This window comes from Acanthopagrus latus, chromosome 8 (genome assembly GCF_904848185.1).
Source record: "Acanthopagrus latus isolate v.2019 chromosome 8, fAcaLat1.1, whole genome shotgun sequence".
NCBI classification, from domain to species: Eukaryota; Metazoa; Chordata; class Actinopteri; order Spariformes; family Sparidae; genus Acanthopagrus; species Acanthopagrus latus.
The window spans coordinates 17,792,980-17,812,934 of NC_051046.1; the positions used below are offsets into that span (position 1 = coordinate 17,792,980).

Below are 19,955 nucleotides of genomic sequence, written 5' to 3' on the forward strand. Positions count from 1 at the left end.
ATATAGTTTGCAGGTTTATCGTGGCTAGTTCAGCTTGTACTCCTGGCATCTGATCAGAGCCGACCACAAGCTGAAAACCACAGTGAGGACTTCCACATCACTGGACAACGTTCAGCAAGTTTCAAACTAACTTCAGCAAAGGAACAAACATGTTCAACGTGAAGCAGCACGGATCCCTGCTGGACATCACCTTGTTCGTCCATCCGGAGGCTTTCCGGTCCGTTGTGCAAAAGTTCTTCAACAGAATTTCTTCAGCACAGTGGAGGCTGTTATTTGGCGATATTTATGACCCAGGTGTCGACACAATACTGACCGAAATGCTCACTGAAATCGTACAGAAGCTCTGTACAGCGGGCATTCACATAGCCTTACACAGGCTTCGAAAGGGCTTGAAGAAGGATTCAAAGACCGATATGAGTACAGCTTTGGAAAACTTCAACATAAAGCTGGGAGACGTTGTCACTGCTACTTTTGCTGAAGTTCTTTACCTCCCACAGCACAAGTGTGAGAGTGCAGAAATGCTGACAGAACTGATCGAGAATGAAGTTCTACATAAAGTAACTCTGGCCATCAGAAGATCTATTTTGATGAAAGATGTTGCCGGTTTTGTCCCTCACTCCATGTCTGACATGACATCTATTTGTCAAATGGTGAGCCACGCTACCACATGTCTGAAAAGATATGTGAATGAACTGAACTACAGCTGGCAGCCAAGAAGGACTGATTCTACAGTAAGTGCCCTGAAACCAGGGGCATGTAAACGGCATGAGAGCAAGAGATCCACGCTGAAAACATCAATTCAGGAAAAAGACTATGACTCTATTGTGTTTCTTAGTCAGGATTCAGGGTCCTCTCAGGCAATACCCCGAGAAGAGGACTCCTCCGATCAAGATTTTCTTTTACCAGGAGTTCTACCAGATCCTCCAAGGCCCAAATCTGAGGCTTCCATTCGGACCAGGCCAACACCATCAATCAGTGTGAAAGAGAAGCTGCCTGCACCACCAGAATTTGATTCGGTCAAAAATGATGTTGAGTCCTGGTTTGATATTTCACACCTGCCAGGGAAATCTGCACCACATAAGAAAAACCTGGGAAACATGACCAAGCACCTTTCAAAAGAGTTGACTGAATCATACAGTGATGTCATGGCTACCAGCACATGTCCAGTTCCAAAGACAGGATGGGCAGAGATGGAGCAAACAAATCTGGGAAGTCATGGCGGTGAAGTGTCCCGTGCAGCAAGCAACATCATACGCAGAGTCACAAAAATAGTGTCCCCGATCTTCCGCACTTCTGCACCGCGTTGTACATCTCAGGTTGAACCTTTCAACGATGCTGCGCCATCTCCATCTTTCTTTGCTCTCAGAAAAAGCTCTGAAAATTTAGGAGATAGACTCTCAGGAGACTCAACTGACACCTCTTCTTTGACATCAGAGATGACAACCAACAATCTTGTCACGGTTATACTCACGAGGCTCATCGAAAATGTCCCTCAGAAAACCAGAAAGGCCCTTCAGACAGGAGACATCGACAGCATCATTAAGCGTCTCTCCAAAATGGCACGAGATAACATCAACATCGATGACTCAGCTGTTGGGGAGACAAGAAGCAACATGGAACGAGTCAGTGAAGCGGTGATCAGGGACCTTGAACAGGAGTTCGGCTCTCATGAACAGTTACTGGATGCTGCAATGGCATCAAACTCTTCATTTTTTGATGAGGCAATTTTGGAGTCTCTGGTAGTCCACCTGGATGCCCTCCACTGTCCAAAAAGGTCTACAGCTGGCAGAATCTTTTTCATTGTGGGAAAAGTTCTAATCAAACCCTTTACGCTTTTCATCCCCGATCAGGGCGAAGAATAAATCTCCACCTTTTGCCGCTGTTATCGCTGAGGTGTGTTGTTAAGCGGCATCTACATCGAACTGGACAAGTCAAAATACCAGCTGTGCGAAACATCATGGCCACACAGAAGTTCATTCTTTGGCAATGGTCAGGATTGGATTCCCAGCCTTGATCGTTGCCTTGTTGAGTTTGTTGACCCCCTGTGTGACATAGATTTTCCCCTGGGTGCTACCACAAATCCTAACATCAAATAGAAAAAAAAAAAAAAATGAAATTTTTTTCATTTGTATACTCAAGCTGATTCGAGACTAGATATTGCAAGTCTAAATTATACTAAATTTAATTCGATTAATTTTCAATTATTCATCATTTACATGGTAAAAACAAACTTTTTGTCGGTACATATTGTTCCATTGTTGAATTGTGTTTGAATTGTATTATTTACTTGGATTACTTGGGGTATTTCGTCAATAAATTGTCATTTCATAGTAATGTTGTGGAACCTATATATAGTACAGGTTTGTGTTGATTGCACAGAAAATGGAGTTACTTATTACAGGTCATATATATATATATTTTAATAACCTGGTAATTACTTGGAAACAGACAAGGCTTCCTTTTACAGTCCAGTTTCCTCTAAATTGTAAAAACATTGACATTCAGGAGCACACATTGAGCTAATTCTGCTTCCTATCTGAGGACAGTCACCAAAACACCAACACACCCCCAAATTGCCTAAGCATTACAGGACAGGAGTTCTTGGAAATGCTAAATAGTGCAGATGTTTAGTTGAAATAAAGGTGTGTCCACCCAGATCTAGTGGTCTTTCAGAAGCTAGGGGTAACTCTACTGATTCAAGAGGTGATTGTCAAACTTACCTTTTTTTTTTTGGTCCAAAAAACTTTAAGTTGCCTAGTTTGGGGGAAGACATTTTAATCAGAGGATAAAGAGCTTCACTGACTGATTTATTTATGCCAAAATAAAGAAACTGATCTTAAAGGACAACATATTTTCATACCGTCTCAGTCTGTTTATTTTTGGTGGACCCTGCCACTTTTCTTGGTTCAAACAATTTTCTAAAGGCCCTCAATTTCCTCTGATAACAGCGTGTTTATTCAGTTATGGAAAAAATATATATGCCTCTTTTAATATGTTCCCCTTCAAAGTGATGGATCTAATTACCCTTCTTGTTCCACGAATAAGAGGTCCTATTGGTAAGACAAGCTGATTTTTGAATCTCGTTCCAAACTAGTCAAATACTGTAATTGGGAATGGGATTTGGGAATGAGACTTTATGACAATTTCCTTTTTTACAAAAAGGACCTTTACACTCGACGTTACTGTGGATTGCAATTCCAGAAAGAAATAGAGAAAAAGAAAAAAACATAATAATCACAAGGTGTTTCTTGCTTGCAAGTTAATAAAATAAACCAATGGATCAGTGAATATTTTCCCAAAACAGGGTATGTTAATTAGAGGCTGGATTGTTCAAAAGTGAAAGAAGACATACTAAAGTTACGTCACACTACGCCTATTTCAAAGTCTTCACGCTGGCTGTCTGCTAACCTTTCTATTGAGTCTTAAGGCACTACAATGCCTCACACTGGACTACATCACACAAATAATTTTAATTTATGCGCAAGGAAGACCCTTCGGATCCTCTGTTGTTTCAAAGAGCACAAGAAATACATTTGGTAATGCTGCTCTCAGCCATTATGCTCCGAGCCGTTGGAACTGCCTGCCAGAGGATCTGAGAGGAGCTGGAAATGTTAAATCTGTTAAACACAAACTAAAAACAGTATTTGTTCAGTCCGGCTGTTATGTAGTGTCTTAAGATATGTATGGTTTAAATGTGTATACTTCTTTCATGTGGTTTTCACCAAAGCCTCAAATTCTTTTTATTGTAGATATAGATTTGTTTTATTTTATATTAATAACAACACTTGTGTGCCGTTCTTATTATTCTTATTCCTATATTATACATGATAGTGCAATATTTTGTTTCATTTCTGTTATTAATAGCATTGCTTGTTTTTCTTGCTTTGTTGCTGCTGTTATTGTTGTCATCATATGTGCGTGTCAACTGCTTCTAGCAAGTTCGTTTGCAGGGTGCCTCCTGTCACTTCCTGGTATGGATTACCCATGATGCCTTACTGTGCCTATAAATACCCACCGTGCCGCGGCAGACCGCAGAGTTCCTGCTGTAAGACGACGAGAGCAAGACAAGCGCATCTCTCTCACGAACAGTCGCGCTAGAGACTTTTGCTGCATCGAGGTTTCGTCTTTATTTACGGATGGTGAACTTGTCTGTGGAGTTTTTATCCAATAGCAATCATTTTAGTTGTGAAAAAGGATCTAAAGACCCGTGTTTCCTCGAAACTATCATGCTGAACACCGAGGAAAGGTAAGAGGATGCTAATAAACGTCAGAAAAAAATCAAAAGACATACGTCGACGGTTTTTGTGGAAGTCAGTCTGTCTGTTTGGTTTAGTGTGAGTTAACTTTGAGAGGGTTGCTTTGTTGAAATAGTTGCAGCTTTCTTCAGGTAGCTTGCAAAAATTGCCGGAAAACAACTGTGAAAGGTAAAAAAAAAAAAAAAAAAGAAAGAAAGAAAGAAAGAAAGAAAGAAAGAAAGAAATAAAAGAAATGCAGACTGTTTGTTCGTACAGCACAACGTTAGATGCTGTGGATGGGTTCAGACAGGAGTTAAGTTAAGCTAACAGTGACACAAATGGATGTTTCTCTCTCTCTCTGTAACATAACACCAAAAAAATAAAAGAGCCTTAACATGTCACGAGCTATTACTGAATTTAGAGGTGTGAGTGTGAGGAGTTGAAAGGCCAATGAAAGTCACACTGTAAACATTTAAATACACAACGCATAATGTAGACTTTAGGATCTTTTCCAAGTTGTTTCTTGTTTTTCAGACATAGTAAGAAAGGAAGCAACCTACAGTTAAGTCCATTATGTTCACTATCGATTATTTTGACTTATTGTTTGTCACATGGCTACAGAGCTCACTGTAGCTTCTTCACATGCTTGTATTAAGCTACAGTCTAAAACTCAAGTACTCAAGTATCAAGTAAAAATATCAAACATTTCTTGCTTCCAGCAAGTGTTGACTGGTTTTGTTGAAGTTTTTTTTTTTTTTCTTTTATCATATTGGGCTGTTTTGAGTCGCTGTGGTAGTGTTATATCTTATTTTGTCATAGTGATGAACAGTATATATCGAGCAGATATCGTGCAATTTATATGATCTACTTATTTGATATCGGTGCAGTTATAGCTAATAGATAAAGCTGATGATATGATGCTGAATTGTCTGTCAGTCATTGTCCAGGGCGATGAGTCTATTGGAGCTACAGGAGATTAATTAATCCAACTTTGTTCACTAGATCTCTTTTCTTACCTTCAAGTGTGCATAACAGGCTAGGAAATCATTATTTATAATTATTTATATCATCATTTTTTTAAATGAATTTTCAAAATACAAAAAATATCAAATAACTAATTATATTATTGGTATTAGCCATGAAAAACACCCAATTATAAGTTACCCATAAATAACCATAATGTGCATCGCTAGTTTTATTATTTGTTACTTCCTTCTTAACTTGAAAGTGAAGCTGAGGGAAATCAAACATAAATATGTGCAGTTAAACAGATTATTTGTTACTGGATTGTTTTGTTATCTTTGCAGTTCAAAGGTGTAAGCCTTGTTGTTCACTTCTTTATGATCCGAACGAGAGAGAGAGAGGGAATGAGATGTCCACTGATGCTGTTAGCTAGAGCAGTGACTATATTAGCTCTCTGACTGTTATGGCCCTGTCAGCTTAAGGCATCAACTGGCCTACATCAGGGTGTTGCGTAACACCCCTCCCCATCCTCTGGTTCACTTCTCAAGCATCAATGGAATGTGTGTGTATGTGTGCTTGGTGTGTTTGTGTGTGAGGAGAACGGGGATGCATTGAGTCAGAAACAGCTGGATTATCTAATCTGATCTACCTGAGTGTAAGTAAGTGCCCCTCTGAGTGCCCGGCAGACTGATCTCTTCAGTGTTTGAGAGTCTAGGTCAGACGGCTGTAAAATGTTCCATTAAGCAACCAAGACATTAAGTGTGTCAACGAGTTTTAAGCTGATATCTGGAGTTAGGTGTTATATACTGCAGGCGAGGCTGCAATTAAAAACCTCTGGAGTTGCGTGCACATACAAGTTGATTGCTGACAGGCTTAAATCAAAACATACCATTGGAGAATTTTAGAGCCAAGATGTTTGCATTGCATGCATTTTGGAAGTAAAAATGTCTGATAACTATGTGTCAGCCGACACACACGCACACACGCACACACACGCTTTTTGCAATGATCCCTCATATGTTAATATCAAACACTTGTGGCAAAGTTGATAACCGGCTAAGTGATAATAGCCTGGGATCTATTGTTGGGCTCATGAAATGTCAGGCAATAGTTAAAATCACAATGCTATCACTGCTATAATCAAAGTGTTGGGAAGTGAAAACAAGCAGATGGTATTGTTTCCATTTTCTCTCTAAGCAAGTTCTGGTGTCATCCACTGAAATGCAGTTTGGCACTCTATATGATGGAACGGCCATTTTACCACAGATAATTTACTTCATGACACACACCCTCTTTGCTGTGACATGAACAGGTTGAAGTTGGTTCCTGCCAAATCTCATGTTTTCATAACAAGCAACAGCCATAAGGGCTCAAGTATTGTGTCAGTATTATGGTAAATTATGAGTTTCGTTATGTCACTTGGCTGTCAGAGAGCGTTCCTCAGTGAGGTTGATCGTATACTTACTTACCTGTTCCTGTCCTGACAAAGCTATGGCTGAGATAGATTTTTGTGTTTTCTTTACCCCTCTGTGACAAAACTCTGAATGGCTTTTAGGCTTTGGATGAAGGAAGACATTTTAGGATGTCATCTTGGACTTGGAAACACTGATTTACTTTTACCATTTCTAACATTTCTTACAAGACCAAACAACTTATCAATTAATCAACAATAACAGTGATATTTAGCTGTAGCCCTAATTTGATTGGTTTCATACTTTGGTTTATGACTTGCGATAGTTATACCTGCAATACTTGCGACACTCCCCGCCTTTGCCGTTTGATTTGAGCACTGATTGACAAATGTTAGCATGCTATCAAGCAAAGAGATCGTTTTCATGGTGAGCAGGCAATGCTTACACTTAGTTCAAAGCTAAGTTTAACTCATCTTTAAGTCTTGTGTCTTTTTTAATAGTGAGTGAATGACCGGGATATTTTACAACTCTTTTGTGCTCTCGGGTTGGCAAACTGTGTCATGGTGATTTTGTTCTGTGGCATTTATCGCTTATCTGTAAACATGAAAGCATCTGTGATAAACTATAATCTTGAGATGATCTTTGCCTTGTCCATGTATCACTTGAGCTACATTTTCCATAAACATTGCTGAGTGAGTCGATATTATTATTATTATTTTTTTTTTTTTTTTTTTGCTTTAAAGCTGGGCTCCTCTGAATATCCTGAACTGTGCTTATTCAGATTCATTTGGTAGTGTTGTCTTCTGTGTGTCTGAGCAGCTATTTACTCCACTTTGTCTCGGGGGGTCAGACTGATGGGTTTTGACAGGGACACGTCCATCCACACTCAAGTTTCAGAGCATGTGTCCCTTTCCTGTTTCTGTCTCGACATCTTTTCCAACGCGCTGCTCTGCCAAACTTCTGGGGGTCGGAGGCGGTCTGAGGACTCTCCTGTTTACTTTCCTGCATACAGTTTTGTCTCCAGCCTAAATCATTCTCACCACAAGTTTATTTTGGGGGCCAATAATAAGCTTGTTTAATGTTGACAGTCTGGGGTTAAGTTGAGTCTTTTTCCATTACTAGCTGGTAATTTAAAGTGTGAGAAGCTGGTATGTGTGTTTCAGACTTTTTGGAGGACCTACCACAGCACTTCCTGTTTTGGTTGAGTCGTGTGTTTCTTGGCTGTGGGTCAAACTACAGCAGCAGGCCAGCCTGGGCTGTTCATCCCCTGAAACAATTCACCTGAATCAGTTCTCAAAACAACTTGCAGCTCAGGAAGACCATACTGGCAGTGAGGACACACACATGCCTTCAGCTCTGCTGGGAGAATTGGACGATGACGCACTTGGCATCTTTTGAATCTCTCTGCAACACACAGATGATTAAATCCTCACCGGCACACTAATACAGCGGAGGACTGTGCTTGGCCTTCATGTCAGAGTTTTTGCTTTCATCCGTCAAGTTGACCTTCTGTAGCCTATATTCTGTTTTTAAGGTGACCTAATGACCTTTTGCAGGGCTAAAGGTTGCCCCAGCTGGAGAGGCATCTTGGGGACAGGAGGGCGGGGTGGGCGGCTCAGAGTGTGGCTGAAATGTCAGAGGACGAAAGTGTTACCTTTCAAAACAAGCTGGCATTTGCATCAAGGACAGTCTCTTCTGTCTGTCGCTGAAAGAGAAGATGGAAAAAGAGAGGCAGGTCTTGACATCTTGGCAAGCTTGCTGATCTCCTCCTACATTAGTGTCGTACCTGCTGTCCCAGAAGCAGTCTGATACAGTCTGTTTCAGTTTTGTTTCTCTGAAATAAATGAAGAGAGTGTCTTGGCTGTCTAGACTGTTTTAGTGTTGTGCTGCCAATTGGCATCTCACTCCAAACTACACTGTTTTTAAAGGAAATCCTGGTAGATTCAGATTTTTAAGAGACTGCAGATTTTCATGCATCTGTTTTAGTTATTAAGCACATTTAATTTTGTGATTTTTATTCCATTACTATAGAGTAATATTTTACACACAAATCTATGATGACCGAATAAAATTTGATGTATTGTTAAAAATAAACTGCCCAAAAGTGTATTAAAGTTGCATGGCAGTTACATTAGCTCACCCATGTAAGTAACTATGCTGCTTACATGTTCATGCATCTGTAACGACAAAGTGTCATGCTATTGTGACACAGACAGGAGCCTTTCTGCTGCAATGTGTACAATGCAAGTACATTTTTGTTTACACTACTTGTACATTTTGATGATATTAAGAGCAGGATTTAACCTGAAATTTAGTATTTTTGTAGTGTGGTTGCCACTTTTTAAGGCTGCAACTAACAGTTATTGACGTTTTTTAATCTGCAGATTATTTTCTTTATTATTCATATTATGAAACCAGCTACCTAACAAATTCTAACTTTTGACAACCTGAAGACTTTAAAGAACAATTAATAAATGATCAAAATACTGCTGATTATCTTTCTTTCACTTGGCTAATGTATTTGTCAACTAATTATTGCAGCTCTACTACTTTAACTGGATAAAAGGATAAAAGGGAAAAATATGACAAGAAGCTACATAGTAACAAAAGATATGCATTAAAACAAAAAAGAAAATTGGTCAAGGAGAGCAGGACAGACTTCTCTACATGTTAATGCTTCAGTTCATGTGTCGGCTCTGCATAGTTAAGAAACAAGGAAGTGTTGATGCAGCTGTTGCTATGAAGTGAACAGGCCAGGCATGATGAGCTTTGTTTTCCATTGCTCATTCTATGTAGATCAGGTCGCCCAGGTTACCTGTCTGGTCTGCAGGGAAACTGGCACAGCTCCTCCTCCCACATAGATAGATGTAGCTGTTGTTTTTCTGTAGCCAATGCTCTCATGGACTAGTATTCACTCAAAAAATGGTTGGACCACCTAGCACAGTTACAGACATAACAGGCTTTGTTCCCAGAGGGGGTGGTGTTGGTGGTATTGTCATATGTGGTGGCATAAAGCTGCAGTGAAAATGTTTTGATTGGTCATTTTCATAACATTTAAAATTAATTTCACATACTTTAGGCTAAGCAAGATATGGGCTGACTACAAAGGTACACAATATACACCTACAGCATTTAATGTAGTAATTTAATAATCATTATTATACTTTTGTTGTTATATTTACTTGAATGAATGGTAAATAAATGTAATTTTAGGGATGTTTAGACTGTCTTGCAGAATTTTTCATTAAGATCATTACATTATGTTGATTTATTCATGCATAGCCTTTTTTAAATACACAGGCTTACAGCCTCTAATGGTAAAGCCCACTCACTTAAGTACCGTAGTATTTTCTTGTGCTGGTCGTCCAGTGACAGGTGACTGTCAGTGGGGGCATTTTGTAAGCTCAAGCATATGTTAACTGCCATAGCGTATAATTAGTTATACGTCAGTCTTAACACTTCCGTATCCTACTCCAAATCAACATGCTTGCCACTTGAGGATCATGATAGCCAAAGGGTGGTGAAGTACAACCAGGGAAAGTGGCATATCTATCTATCTATCTAATATCTATATCTATATATCTATATATCTATATCTATATCTATATCTATCTATATCTATCTATATCTATCTATATCTATATCTATATCTATATCTATATCTATCTATATCTATCTATATATATATATATCTATATATATATCTATATCTATATCTATATCTATATATCTATATATATAGATATATATATAGATATATAGATATAGATATAGATATAGATATAGATATAGATATATAGATATAGATATAGATATAGATATAGATATAGATATAGATAGATATAGATATAGATATAGATAGATATAGATATATATATATATATATATAATATATAATATATATATATATATATATATATATATAATATATCGCTGCTAGATTGAGAAGCTACGCTAAAGGTTGACAAGCGTGGAACTACAGTCATTGCATGTAAAAGAACTGTGATGAAGATGTAGAATGACTATATTGTGTCAGTTTTTGCTGACATTGACCATTTTAAATAGTGGCAGCAAAATTAATATGCAGGAACAGCCCTGCATAATAATGTGTAATGAGTCTGCTTTCAAGACAGTTGTGGACTTTGCAGGGTGTGTCTGCTCAGGCGCGAATTTGACAAAATCTGAATCCCCAGGCCTCATGTCATGTCCTGTCCTCGCCCATCTGGCGGTGTCGGCTGGCTGCCATCATGTCTGGTATGAGATGTAACTGAAAACGACTGAAGATGTGTGTTCCCGAAAGCCTCCCGAGTTATTTGCAGAGGTGTTTACAGATCATGTGCTTGTTTATGATACATGCCTTCCACCGCATGCACAACCCGTCACGAACTCTTTGAAAGCCATTATAAATCAAAGCTTTAATTTTGTCTGCGTGGTAGCGCTGTCATAAACAAAGTGGCTGTGATGGATTTTCAGTGGCGGCAATAGACTGAAACTTTTGTTGAAGTAATGTAATAATTTGCAGAGCTTGTCTACATCACATACTTGTTAGATTTCTGCATCTGTGACGTCAATTCAAAACCCAATACTTAATCAATGAATAAATCCATCTCTAAGGTTTGAGGCCTTTTTTTTCTTTTGATTATAAACTTGTCTGGTAGATAATTAAGTTTGAGACAGGTTTTCGGATATCTGAAAAAAATTTGAGGCACACTACCATATTACTTAAAGGAGTAAAGTCAAGCAGGAGGAGTTATGTTTGAATAGATGGCGGGATCAACCTAATTGCAGAAAGGATCCATCAAATGAGCAGGCGGTATGTTCATGTTAATTCCCTCGGGCTGTCCAGCGGTGGGGCATGCTCCCGCATGTGCTTTAGATTTGCTAATTGCAGGATTGTCCTTACGAAGTTAAAATGGGATGCTGTGTGTGAGGCAACATGCTGAGGGTTTTGCGTCATTGTCAGAGCAGGATTAGTCATCATGTGTCTCAGTACCTTTTACTCATACAGACAGAACTTTTATAAGCAGCCAACAACAACAGTGACCATACAGTTGACTTTGGCAAGCTTACAGCTGGTAGTTGTGTGTGCCAGTGAGTGCAGTTCTTCATTCATGCTTGTCACAGTAAACAAGGACCTCAAGAGGCCCGTTTCCTTTTTAGAACAGCAGTGAGAAAATGGAATTTATTTTTACTTTTAATCCTTTTATTAAATATTGCTGATTTGCCTCCTGTTAGGGATCTAAAACTGATTAAAAAATGTGAATTTCTAGTTGGATAGCAACAGAGTCAAAGATTGGGATGTTGCCTTTGAAATGTTTTTAAGTTTTAAGACAATTAGGTGTGTGTGTGTGTGTGTGTGTGTGTGTGTGTGTGTGTGTGTGTGTGTGTGTGTGTGTGTGTGTGTGTGTGTGTGTGTGTGTGTGTGTTGAGAGTAGGTACAGGACAGAAGATGATCTGAAACACTAACTGATTTGTCTTTCTCCTTGCAGTTCCTGGTTAGCTGGACCTCGGCTGCCCTGCTCCCTCCCTCAGTCTCCGGGGCCTCTGTGGTGCTCCTGATGCCCCTCACCCACAACTGAAGATCCCGGGTGGGCGAGGGACTGTGAGGGATCACTCTCTCGGCGTGCTACTACACAAGGTGACAGTGCTTGACTTCGCACAACAACACAGAGCTGCAGTTCAAAGCCTTCTGGATGCATCTAAATATGTGAACCTATATTACAAATGGTTAAAATCGGCCTCTAAATGTCACCTGAACTGCAGTGATAAAGAGCGTACATAATGACTTCAAATGTGACATTTTCATTTGAATTCTGATTTCAAACATTGTTTAAAGCGAGCTGGATAAGTCTTTGTCCCAGATTAGTTTTTAAAGGCCTTTCATGGATTATATAGTTACAGTGTGGGCATGTTTTGTTCTTATTCTGTGTAATCACTTTAGGATATAACTGTGTGTAAAGCTCTTCATCCCTCAGGGACCACTCTGACTCAGAGCACTAAACACAGGAACACCCTCCTAATGAGTTGTACCTTCAGTCTGGAAAGTCGCCTTTTTTAAAGCTTAAAAACCTTTTAATCTGTCCCCAACTTGTCAGCTGCACCTGCACTGAATTTAATGCACAATTAAATTGTTTTAGTTAATTTCATCTCAGATGGCGCAAATTTAATAATGTAAAGCAATGAGTTTATCCACATGTCACTTAAATTAACATTTTCATAAACACCTACACACAAACTGCTCTGTCCTCTCTGATGTGTCGGTGTGCATGCTTGTCAAGTTGTACCCCAGACATGTGACCGACTCGAGGATTAGAGATTTAGGATCAGACAGATCGGTCACAAATGTCATATTACATCCTCATCTGTCCTCAGTGAGCAGAAAGCCCTGTGACGTTTGGTCACCACTCTGAACACAAACGCTTGCTTGCATTCACACAGACTTTTATTTACTGTTAAACATGGAAGTTATGAAACGCGATTTAACTTGATTTACAAGTCTGATTCAGTATTTACATATCATTACTCAACAGTTACATCAATGACACTTTCATACAGCGCTGCTTGGCTTACATGGCCACAATAGATCCAATAATTGCAGACATTTGGCAATAATCCCATGACCCAGATAACTGAACAACTATAAAAGCTTGCATTGCCACAGGAGATAAAATAATCTACCAAACAAAAAAGCAATGCATATGTGTTGTACGTAGACATCACTGCTCTGACAGAGTACTTGTGGTCTTTGTCTTTTAACAGTTTACTTTAACCAGAAATTGCATTTTGATCTATTTTCTGAAGATGTAGAACAGGAAAATGTCCGTATGTTGAGTTCTGATCAGTTTAGAAAAAGAACAAATACTAAACTTTGATAATTTTATCTTTTTTTACTATGACTTCAAATTTAAATGGCCAAATTATTTACATTTGTACTTTAGGGTACTTAGCAGTCGCTTTTGTCCATACAGCTAATTGGAGGATGTTATTGGTCTATAACAGATGCTTAGATAATTTATAATTATTACATTCCCAGTGAGGTGTCCTGTTAAGTGTACTGATATCTAAACTTTAAATATCCTCTTACATAACATTTTAAACCATAACGTCTAATAACTAAAGCAGTTTTTTTTCTGTATTAATCCAGGATGAGAAGTTAACAGTAACACAGGCTGCTCCAGTGAGTGGGAACCCCTCTTTTCTCCGCTTCCACTACCAGCTGAATGAGCGCCGTGCCGCCTTCTGGGATACGGCTCTATCAGAAGACAGCCTTTTCCTAGAGATCGCTGCAGGGCCGCTGGCGGAGGGGAGCAAGGAGGGGTAAGAATGTGTTGAGATCCTTTACTTGAAACGCATGAAGGCTCTCTACAGGCACCTTTTTAAATGAATACTCTGGTTTGAGATTAAATTCTCACCCTCTGTAGGTTTGAAAAGTAGCTCTTGTTTAGCTACGACATTGCTAAATATGCTCCCTCCAGGTAGCGATGAGGAGGTGAAGTAAATGTTGGAATCCACAGTGACTGCCATAAGTCTCACTACAACTGATGTTTTTTCTGAGCCACAGTTCTTTAATGGGATTTTTATGTGGAGTATTTGATGTTATTAAATTCTCTCATTTCACTTTGGCTTTAATGCATGTGTCGTGGAAATAAATTATGGCTTAGGTTAAGAAACTGTTTCACAACAGCGTTCGAAATTAACTTTGTTATAGAAATTCAAGTCATCTCTAAAGAAGCAATTTAGTGGAAGTCTGCACGCTGTAGGGGTCCAACTTGTCCATGAGAGGCTATTAATCATGTTTTTAGGGTTTCAGTGTGTGCCCTAAATTAAAACGGGTAATGATACCTTTCTGTTTCATTGCCCTTCTTTGTGTTTTGCTGTAATCGATGCCTGGACAGAGTAACCTTGCCTGCTGAGGGCACAGAGCCAGTCAGTTTTGAGAAGCCAGCTTTGCAGCTGCCACTGCATTATTATGTAAAGTTGCAACGCTTATGTAAAGAGGGAAAAAAATCTTTATGTGCGTCATCACCTCTTCCCGCGTTCACTGTCTCTCTCTTTCTCTCTCTCTCTGTTCATGTCATCCTCAGGCTAACTGCTCTGCTTGAGTTTGCGGAAGAGAAGCTCAAAGTTAACTACGTGTTCCTGTGGTTCCATAAAAACAGAGAGGATCGATGTAAGTGCTCCTGTTATTTTTAAATACCTTTTTTGTGTCTCGCAGCCTGTTTTATATTGATTTGAACATATGAGGCTTTAACTGAGTCAATAGTAAAGTTTTTTTTATACTTGATGTGGTGTGTGTGTGTACATGACTGGATTAACTTGTTCTGGATGCCTGGGGCAAAAAAAAAAAGGCTCTCAAAAGTTCAGAAACACAACAGCACATTCAGGCCTCACTACTTAACGTGCACTTTGTTGTTTGTGCACACATTGATACAGAAAAATGTTGGTGGTTTCAGGGTGATTTGTGCTGGAAATGTTTCTTGTCTAACAGTTTATCCAACTGTAGAGAGGGTTGCCAGATACAGTCAGTAAGATTCAAGATTCAAGATTCAAGAGTTTTTATTATCATTGGACATTCACATGTCAATCAATGAAATTTTCTTTGCAACCCCCGTGCATAAGGTAATAAAGTAGTAAAAATATAGAAGAGCATGCAATAAAAATAGAAATATTTATAAATATAATAAGAAAAGAGGAAGAGAGTATGTACATCAGAACTGTAGTATGTACATAAGAACTGTAGTATATACATATGTTATGTATACGATTGGTGCGGTTGGGTGGTAATATATACATTAACAGTAAGGAAGCAGTCCTAAGCACAGATTCTGTAATGGGTTCTGTTCAGACAGTTATACCTTTTTTTTAATTTGAAGTCTATCTATATTTTCCATGACAAAAGTACAGAAATCTGAATATTTGAGTGTAACAACCCCCAACCCCCACCTCCTCTCGCTGACCACCATCCGGGTCGTCAAGTTGAGATTTTATGTTGATCTCACTCTTGGAAAGATAATGAACAATCATGTATTCAAAAAAGGAAGAGGTCAACCTCTTCCTTTTTCAGGAACTTAACATTGTGTACTTGTAGTGATGATTCCCCAAGAGAAGTTTGAGTATTTAAATGGAAAGTACAAATTAATATTCAGTGAACATTTATTGATAAATGATCCCACCAGGCCCTGTTTCTTACTAACCCAAACCGAACATGGGCACTCCCTGTAGGGCTGGTAATTCAGCTTGACACGGGAACTGTTGAATGTAGGCAGTAGAAGCATCATAAAATGCAGAATTGAACTACACTACACTACACTGCAGCTGTTAGTATAGACTAATATTTCAGCATCACTTGTAATTCATTATCCATGTTGATTTAAGCACTAGTAATCGAGGCTGGCGTCTGCTGTTGTTTTCTTTTGGAAAAGGACATGTTATGGGAGTGATGAATTAGGGAAGGGCACGTAAACAGCGACATAGTCATCTGAGTCATCATTTCTGCCTGTCCACATCACAGTGCTCATGTTTTCAAACTAAACAGTTGTCAGCAATGTTTCCAAAAGTCTCAGCATCAGGTCCTGGAGTGGTGTAGACTCCTGACACCTGGATTCCATGTTACTTGTGAATGTGATTCAAAATAGAAATGTTGTGGAATGTTGTGTAGCCTGAGACTTGACATGACACATGACCGTCCTCTTGTTTCCTCCCTAGTGTCCATCATCAAGACGTTCCACTACATGGGCTTTGAGATGGTGAAGCCAGGTAACCCCATGGTACCGGCCCGGCCCGATCTGGCCTTCATGGTTTACTCTCTGGACAACAGCAGCTCAGACGAGGAGTGATTGTCACACACTCCCTCACCCACCCTTACTCCCCTCCTTCCCCTCCCTTCCTCCCCCACGCCTTCTATCCATCTTCTTCCTCAAGAAATCAACTCTAGCTCTGACACAGACCCTTCTTTCCTCTCTGAAATCCTTCTTCGCTGACTGGGAGGTGTCACTTTTTTATGGACTTGTGATTTAAGGGGAACAGTAGGATTTCCATGTGATGCAGACTCCCCCGCCTCCCCCTTTTCCCTTCCCCGAGGATAACTACAGGGAGCGGCATAGCTTGAAATAATACATCACATGCATTGTGGGATTAAAAAAAAAAAAATAAAAAATAAAAAAAAAGAAATTGTGTACTTAGTGGGTCCTCTGTTGGCCACATTGTTTGTGCTGGCATCAACAAGACAAACAACTGTTGACATTCAGGAAAAGGTGGTGTTTTACATTAAAATTCAGCATATCTCTCCTCTGACAGCTTCAACCTTTTGCAAGGAAAGAGACCTTGGTCTGTCTTCATTTGCTGTATAGCATGCAAGTGGTGTTTGTAGGGCTAAAGAATAAAGAGGGAATTATGGGTTTGGTATGGTCAATGAAATGTTGATTTGCTTTTTGATTTTAGATGGGATAAAGCCCGATGTGTTGCTTTTTAACATTAAAGCATATGTAAACATTTCTTTACACTTCTTCCTGATATATGTTAAGGCATCATTCCAGCACGTCACACGTTTGTTTTTTTTGCTCCTATCCACCCAAAACGATCACCTCACAAATGTGGAAACCCTTTTGGTCTGTGCGGACGTGTCAAGGTTAAGAAGCAGCCTGTATGTCGAAAGTCACAACAGCGTGGCTGCCAGCTCAATGAGACACGCACCTTCGCTCCTCCACCTTCGCTCTGCAGTAATCAGCCTGTCAAGCTGACGGTGTGAGTCACTGATGAGCTTGAGGACTGCAGCCTCACTGTTGTTTCACTTTGCACGTCACACAGAAAGAAACACTTAAAGTTGTTTTTGTTTTGTTTTTTTTTTAGAGATCATAAGCTGAATAATTGTGAGATGGTTTTAAAGAAACTCCCCTTCACTGTTACTTTGCATTAAAATGTACACATGATGATTAAATCTAGTGAAGCTTTAGCCCCAGTTTGTGCTCCTCATGTACTGGTGTTAAATTCAAGTCAAGCTAAGTGTTTGTTAGAAATAAATAACTGGCGATTTGTAATAAAAACAAAAGTTTATTAACTTTTATCTTCGTTCTGAAGTTGTTTATAAAATCTCAATTTATGCTCAAAAAATGCTCAAATTTATATCCAAATTGCCTGAAAAGAAAGAAAAACATGTTATTTTATGGACAAATGAGAACAAGGCTGACAAATATAACTGATAACATCACTTTTTTAATTGCACGTAATGTAAATTCTGGCTTCTATCGTTTTCCAGATCAGGAAAAAGAAATGCAAACTGGAAACATTCAGCGGCAAACAGTATTTTTCCATCCAGATGGTTCTGGAAATGGTTTTTAAACCAGTTTTGAGTTTTGTTAAACCTGTGAATTGAATAATGTTGATACATGAGAGGTAGAAACTGACCGGTGAAGCTTTGTCCAGCCCTGTAGAGTCATCAGTATCGCTATTCCCAAACCAGTTGAATGCTCGATGGAAACGAGGCTTTTTGTGCCTAAAGAGGAGAGTGCAATGTTAATATTTTTTACTCGCGAGTCTTATTGAGGAATGTGCCCATTTCAGACTCAGACCCACGCTATGTAAGATGATCTCATTGTTGGGGTACAGCAGGAGCACTTCGGGTGATTATGCAATTAGAGTAATAACGCAGGAGGAATCCTGTGCAGGTTTGTTTTTTTTTTTCTTTTTTAATCAGTTTTGTGGTTCTTAGTACTTTGAACAAAAAAACGCCAAAGAATCCATTCTGTCTGTAAACATGCTGTTGATTCAAATCACCTTGCTTTTCCAAATTTAAACCTGGTATGTAAAGCAATATAAACCTACATTCCCCATGCCAGCCATACTACCTGTTACACCTCAGAGAGACGTGATAGTAGTCTGTTCCATGTTGGTGTTGGGATGGGGTGGGCGCCTTTTTTCTTCTGCATGTGTTCAGATCATATGAGTCTTCGTTGCTACTGATTGAGCCCTGACTATAAGCTGTTAGGAAATGTCAATATATTAATTTTCTCAGAGGTATATTTTTATGTATGTATATTTCTCAAATGTTTACTGTGATAGTTTAGGGATTTATTTTTTGTTCTCGGTGACTAGTTAGCAAGCATTCGATGACAATCCACACTTGTATACTCTGGAAATTTCTGTCTTTGGGAAAAACGATTAAAATTTGTTATCTAAATGGGTGTTTTATGCGTTTGTCCTTCTTGATGGTTTTGGTTTCAGGGTGTGTATGAATCTGTGTAGCTGTCACATGTTTTTCTTGCCACGGGGGTCAATTAAGCCTGACCTCCAGTGTTGAACTACAGAAAACATGCAGAGAGAACAAATGGAAGAAGGGCAAGCTATAAAACTGAGGAAACATGGGACTGTTCTAAATAACTACAGATGTGCAAGCAGAGCAACATGGAAGCCAAACTATGGTTGATAAAACATGAGGAAAAAGTCAAAAGTAGAGCAGTGATGAAGATTCTGAATTGAGGAAATGAAAGTGTTTTTTGCGTTCAGGAACAGTAGTTGTAGGAAGCTCTTTCAGCCGACTGCTGACTCAGGCGATAATCTCCAACCAGCTCAGCTCACAGCACATTACAGCTCACTGCTGGCTTCTCGCCAGAGACTGCAACCTCCCAAGTCAGTTGATCTATGAGATCTATTTTCAGTGACCGGGCCAGGACAGACTCAGCTGTGCTATATCGGCCTCCTTAATTCAACCCGTTTCAAAACCTTTGTTGTGTCCTCCTGAAGGAGAGAAGCCATTCAGTCTGTGGCCAGAGCTTTAAGTGGCAGTACAGAAGCTGGGAGGTGCCAAAAACATATATATATATATATATATATATATATATATATATATATATATATATATATATATATATATATATATTATATTATATTATATGTATCAGTACCTGTGTAATAATGGTATTATCATTAAATTTGTGTCATAATCATCGATATTCTTATAAATAAACACAAAAACAAATTACTTTATAAAAAGCTCAGTGGAAAGATATTCCTTTCCCACAACTTTCACACTGAGATACTGACAGCAAGACAAATAAAAACAACCTAAAAACTAAAAACATAAAACGAACAGAGACGAATCATTCCAGTCGTCATGTCTCAAGTCATCTCCTTCATTACAACTCATTAAAACACTGACTCGAGTCACATGAGTGTTGAACAGATTCCCATCCAAAATATTGCCAAACTTTTAAATAGCATCTTAAACTGTTAACACCAATGATGACTGATTAAATTTGTGGGTTACCATGGCAACTGTGGCTCCACAGCATGATGTGAAAACAGTGGCAGGACCGTGTATCACCAGCTTACATGTGTAGAATACAAAACA

The 19,955-nt window shown here is 39.0% G+C and overlaps 1 protein-coding gene across 1 annotated transcript; it reads left to right on the forward strand.

Moving 5' to 3' along the window:
* The first annotated feature begins 4,026 nt into the window (after positions 1 to 4,026).
* On the forward strand, positions 4,027 to 18,789 carry oaz2a (ornithine decarboxylase antizyme 2a). Its single transcript, XM_037107555.1, is given in 6 exon segments — positions 4,027 to 4,246; positions 12,100 to 12,166; positions 12,168 to 12,248; positions 13,755 to 13,927; positions 14,695 to 14,780; positions 16,316 to 18,789. Coding segments are annotated over 6 exon segments (648 nt in total). The 5' UTR covers positions 4,027 to 4,136; the 3' UTR covers positions 16,447 to 18,789.
* The last annotated feature ends 1,166 nt before the right edge of the window (positions 18,790 to 19,955 follow it).